This window comes from Nicotiana tabacum, chromosome 17 (genome assembly GCF_000715075.1).
Source record: "Nicotiana tabacum cultivar K326 chromosome 17, ASM71507v2, whole genome shotgun sequence".
NCBI classification, from domain to species: domain Eukaryota; kingdom Viridiplantae; phylum Streptophyta; class Magnoliopsida; order Solanales; family Solanaceae; genus Nicotiana; species Nicotiana tabacum.
In genome coordinates, this window is record NC_134096.1 from 124,001,285 (window position 1) to 124,007,668 (window position 6,384).

Genomic DNA, 6,384 nt, shown 5'->3' on the forward strand with positions numbered 1-6,384 from the left:
CCCACTCGAACGTCCTGGATGCAAAAAGATGGACAAACAACCATCAGGTGCATCAACTTCATCTCCATCATCATTTCGAGTAACTTTATTAAGCCTAGTTTGCACGTTAGGCTGGAAATAATGGGAACTGAATGTTGAAATTTCTTGAATGATATAAGCTTCACATATTGATCCCTCGACACGAGCTCTATTTTTTGCCTTCTTTTTGTAAGTGTGCAGCTCCCTGCAATTAAAATATATTTTAGTATATTGTTAAGTAAATAAATTAATTATCTAATCAAGATCCAATTAGACTCTTACCGCTCAAAAGGATACATCCACTGTAACTGAACTGGACCACCGACTATTGCTTCATATGCTAAATGAATCGGCAAATGTTCCATGGGATCAAAGAAACCAGGAGAAAATATTTTCTCTATCTTGAAAATTGTTATCTTTATGCTTTCTTCAAGCTTCTGTAAATCTTCTACTTTTAAAACAGTTGCACATAAACCTTTAAAAAATAAGCTAATCTCTGTTAAGGCATTCCAAATTGGCTCTGGCAAAAAATCTCGAAATGCAACTGGTAGCAACCTTTCTAGAAATACATGACAATCGTGGCTCTTCATCCTTGATAATTTATAATCTTCCATGTCTACACATCTAGACAAATTGGAAGCATAACCATCTGGAAACCTTAAGTTTTTCACCCATTCACATACCAACTTTCTTTGTTCTTTTGTCAATGAATATGCTGCCTTTGGCTTCAAAATTTTCCCTTGATACTCCTTCAATTCAAGCTCGGGACGATTGCAATAAGTCTGCACATCCATTCTAGCTTTTAAATTATCTTTCGTTTTATCCTTTACATCCATTACTGTGTTGAATATATTATCAAACACATTTTTCTCGATATGCATCACATCGAGATTATGCCGAATAATATTCGTGCGCCAATATGGCAATTCCCAGAAAATACTTTATTTTGTCCAATTATGTTGATCCCCAAATCCTGGCAACTTATCGGAGGCGCGATCATCAAAAATATTTGGTAAGTCACGCACTTTGTTCCAAACTTCTTCACTAGACAACCTAGGAGAAGGAGCAGAGTGCTCAACTCTTCCTTTTAAAAATAATTTTTTATCCATGCGAAATGAATGACCTATTGGCAAAAATTGACGATGACAATCAAAAAATGAAGCTTTTCTTCCATCCTTTAAGTGAAACGCCTAACTTTTTTCTCATACAACAAGGGCATGCCAAATGACCATGGGTGCTCCAACCAGACAACATTCCGTAAGCTGGGAAGTCATTGATAGTCCACATAAGTGCAGCTCGCATTTGAAAATTTTGTTTTTTATAAGAGTCATAATTCTCAACCCCATCAACCCATAATTGCTTCAATTCATCAATAAGCGGTTGTAAGTATAAGTCTATATTCTTTCCGGGACTTTTTGGACCAGGAATGAGAAGACTTAAGAACATGTACGGGCTACTCATACACATTTCAGGTGGAAGATTGTATGGTGTAATGATTACTGGCCAACAAGAATAAGGATGGGCCATCTGCCCATATGGACTAAACCCATCAGCTGCAAGTCCAAGCCTAATATTTCGAGGCTCAGCTGCAAAGCCAGAATGGCACTGGTCAAACTTTTTCCATGCCTCTCCATCACTTGGATGACTCATTACCCCAGGTTCTCGACGAGATTTCCAATGCCATATCATATTTTCAGCAGTCTTTGTTGACATATATAACCTCTGTAATCTCGTAGTTATAGGAAAATAACGTAGTACTTTATATGCAACATCATTTTGCCTTCCATTGCCTCCTCTCTTAGGCTTATAACGTGGTTGACCACACTTTGGACAATTCACTTTATCTTTATTACCCTTGTAATATAGGATACAACCTGTCTTGCATACATCTATCTTTTCATATCCTAGCCCAAGTTTTGCAACCATTTGTTTAGTCCTGTAGTAATCGTTAGGTAACTTAGCATCTTCAGGTAAGAGCTCCTTCAGAAATAGCAAAATTTGGTTATAGCAATTGTCACTCATGTTAAACTCGGACTTAATGTTCAATAGCCTGCAGACCGCTGACAACGTAGAATGATTAACACATCCATCAAACAATGGCTCTTCTGAAGCTTTTAGCATATCAAAAAATTCTTGAGCATTTCGATTAGGAGGTTGTTCTTCTTCACCATCCAAATTAAATCCATCACTTTCAAAGTTGAAACTATGACCAATTGCATCCAATACCATAGTGCGATACGGATTTTCTGTTGTTATCTCAGGACCTATTTCTTTTTCTGTATTCCTACTAGGTTGAGGTCTAGAAATTGGTATAAAAGGCTCCCCATGTGATTCCCATTGATAATAGTTAGGCATGAAACCATGCTTGTACAGATGTGCTCTAACATCATGAGGTTCAAGAAACCCACTAATATTTCTACATCTTGAACATGGACACCTTATACTCCCATTAGAAACGAAGTCATGTTGCATTAATGCAAACTCTACAAATCCCTCCATACCCTCTAGGAACTCAGTAGTAACTCCTTTTCGACTAGGCACTAGCCTATTATACATCCATATACGATCAGTTCTAAAAAAACTCATGCTTCCTATCTATCAAACAATGACAAAACCGAAACACTATTTGAGTACTTTATAATATATTAATTATTTCACCAATTTAAGCAGATTGATAGCACCAAATCTGGAAGAGTTCACCAATTTAAGCAGATTGATAGCACCAAATCTGGAAGAGTTAAAAGAACTCATGCTTCCTATCTATCAAACAATGACAAAACCGAAACACTATTTGAGTACTTTATAATATATTAATTATTTCACCAATTTAAGTAGATTGATAGCACCAAATCTGGAAGAGTAAAGAGAAGAGAACTAGTAGAGGTTGCCTCTGTTTTCTATTAAACGCATGTTTGTAAGTGGAGTTTATTTATTTTAAAAAGTATATCACTTCAGCTTTGTTTGCTAGTAAACTTATAAAGGGCACATAAGCTTCTTTTTTTCCCCCTATCTATATTAAAAATATAAGATTATATTAATTTCATTCTTCTTCAGTTATCATGTTGCCCTCTTTGGAAATGATTTTACTTGGTTAACAATAGGAACAATATATCTTCATTATTTTTTTTCTCAAACCCAGAAATAGTTGTTCAATAAAAATATAAGGACAACAATCTAATAATCAGCAGAAACCAAATAATACATATACGTAGAAGTATCTTATATCACATTATTGAAAGTTCAGTTCTATAATAAGATAGAAAATATGAATCGTTGGGAGAATTGTTCTCTCTTAGTTCACAGTTAATGCTAAATTAAACGACGACAAAAATTCCTGGTGCTAGGAAAGTATTGATCACTCACGATAAATTAAACACTCACGAAAAGACCTATTTGCAGAGATGCTTTAAGTACCAGAGAAATTCTTATCAGAAGCTTACAAGCGATAGCGATAGCAAATTGTCTCCCTTCACTGAATTAGAAGGGAGCGACAGCGGCCAGGCCCAGAGCGGACAATATCACTAACGCACTGGGCTGTTACATTTTACTTGCTCGGATTAAAATAAGAAATTGCATCATGATAAATATATTGTAAATCTAGTTAAATGGAAAGAAATTAACATAACCTCAACATTTGTTGAAGAATCTTATAGACTAATAAACTCCAATTTCACTAGTTCTAATCTCATTTAATCAACAATGTATCCCTTAGTTTTTTATGGTTTTAATTAGATATTAGTAGACTTCCATTTAAATAGAAGAATTAGTTGCAGAATAAAAAAGTTCACAATCATACCTTCACATAGCTTATTGAAATATATTTCGGCTACTTCTACATTCAAAGTTTGTTGCATGCTCTTTCGATTTTTTGTCTATTTGCTTTTGCACTAATCTCTACTGCAATCTTTGCCTGAAAACATCAATATAACGAATCACGTGATCAAACAAAAAAAAAAATTAAACAAAAACGCGAAACACAAACAAATTAATAAAAGTCGGCTGCATACATATGCACTCGTTGCTAAAGGCTATCAAATACAAATTAGTGCGAAACGAATTAATTGATCTATTCATTGCAACCTGGAACGTTTATGGCTATGCTTTATGGTGAAATAAATAAATTACTCCATTCATTGTAAGTTGAGTAACTCATGACACCTTTTCTTCTCCTACTAATTATTACCGTATACATTTAGTTGGAAATACTGGTTATTTAATTCAGTGTACTAAAGATACCCCACGCCAAATAGTACAATATACATTGTATATTCCAGTTAACTGTTTTTACATCTCTATACATTAATTTGGAATGAATAGTGTAGTTTTAAAGGGTAAAATGGTATATCAGATTTTGAAGGACATTTGAGTAATTTAAATTTAGACTTTAGGTGTTCATGCTTATAATATAGTATGATATATACTAGTTTTAGTGTACGTGTGTTGCACGTGTGCCTAGCTTCAATCAATAAAGGACAGGAAAAACATGTAAATCAAGTGATCAAATGTTAAGTTTTAACATGCCTATATTAAGTTAATATTTTACGGTAAGTAAAATGATACATAGAAAATTAGTATAGGGAGTTGTCATTTGTTTAAATGAATACCAAAGAAAAAAGGACTAATGAGAACTCTTTTTAAAAAAAAAAAAAATTAAAGGTATTTTAGAATACCTCATTTGTTGTTGTTTGTTGATACTGTTACTCAACCTTGAACCCTTGACCTAGTAGGTTGGAGAGAACTCCCCAACCACTATGTACAAGGATGGCGGGTAATAACAACTCACTTAGAATATATTTTCTTCTAAAGTTTTATCCTTATTGTTCAATGTTTGCATTTTAACAATTTGACTCTTAATACTATATTATAACTGATTTATATGATAAATTTCGAAAAGAATGAATTAGATTTTTTGCAAATTAGTTAAATCAAAGATGTTTTTTACTTAATTGATTTAAGGACTTAATTATTAATTCTTGATGTTTTTGTTTATTCAAATCTTAATATTAGCTCTCCCAAGTTTTAAATATCTAACTGTAATTATAATTTTTTTTCAATAAGAAATCCGTATTCAGAATAATAAAAAATTACTCTGACATATCACTTTTGAATTTTTATGTTAATACAACCATTAGTGTTATTAAATCTTACGAATACTTCTCTTTCTTTTGTGGTCTTAAAATTAAAATATCTTTTTAGTTAAACTTGATATTTGAATTCTAAAAAATTAGAATTGATGAACGTTTGAGATTACTACGTTTGTGATCGCTAGATATTTGTTCTTGCTCCCAAGCATGATTTAATAACAAAAAATTTAGTTGATATCAAAATTCTAAATATAATAAATACTTAAATGACTATGTTGTTATTTAAACAAAATACCTGTAAACCTTGAAAAAGAACTCCTAAAACGGAAGAAGAAAGAGAAAAAATAGGACAACTAAACCAAAACCTTTATAACAAAAAACTACTCGTAAACCAAATATAAAAAATACTAGTGAAGTACTTGGATTTAATACCCTAAACCTAGATAGAGTTTATATGAAGATTAAGGAAATAACTAAGAGAGTATTTCTAAATATATCGAAATAATTAAATGACTATTCCTATAATTTAGGAAAATAATTTAAATTACTGTTTTGTGCAACGTGAAATCTAGTTTTAAAGAGTAAAATAGACGAACGTCATTTCGCTAAAGGTCTACGTGCTTTTAATATAGTATATATTCGGATATGTGAAGCCTTCATTGGAATATAAAAGTTAATCTATACAATTAAGATACATTATGTGTTTTATTATTTCAAACTGGGATGACTAAGGACTTTTCGGTAAAATTATTTAATGGAGAAGAATTATTTCCGCTAAGTGCCAAATTATGAGGTTGCTTAGACTATTAAGACATTTGTTTCCAGTGTTAAGTAAACTAAAACTCGTATGTGTAAATATCATAATTGGATACAATTTGTATCGCCCACGAATTGTTTACATTCATCTCTTTTTAGGGCAAACTTCTTGAGTCTTTTTTTTAAAAATAATTTTATTCTACTCTTTGTTTTTTAACTATAGATACATCACTATGCAGAAGGTGAATTAAATCTCTTTTCATAAATGGCATAATTCCTTCTAACTTTTTAATAGCTATGTGTCACGACCCAAAATCTCACACGTCGTGATGACACCCATCTCAATATTGGGCAAGCCGATAACTTCAATAAACCACATCTCTTTTAAATTCGAATACATAATGATTTAATTTAGCGGAAGAAATCTCACAAGTATAATTATAAATACTCCCAAAAACTGGTGTCACTGAGTACATGAGCATCTAATATGAATACAAGTCTGAAAAAATATGGTCTAAAATAGTCT

The 6,384-nt window shown here is 32.2% G+C and overlaps 1 protein-coding gene across 1 annotated transcript; it reads right to left on the bottom strand.

Moving 5' to 3' along the window:
- Positions 1-1,167: 1,167 nt before the first annotated feature.
- Positions 1,168-2,574, bottom strand: LOC107791134 (uncharacterized). Its single transcript, XM_016613144.1, has one exon. The coding sequence runs from the start codon at positions 2,572-2,574 to the stop codon at positions 1,168-1,170; it is 1,407 nt and encodes a 468-aa protein (XP_016468630.1).
- Positions 2,575-6,384: the final 3,810 nt, after the last annotated feature.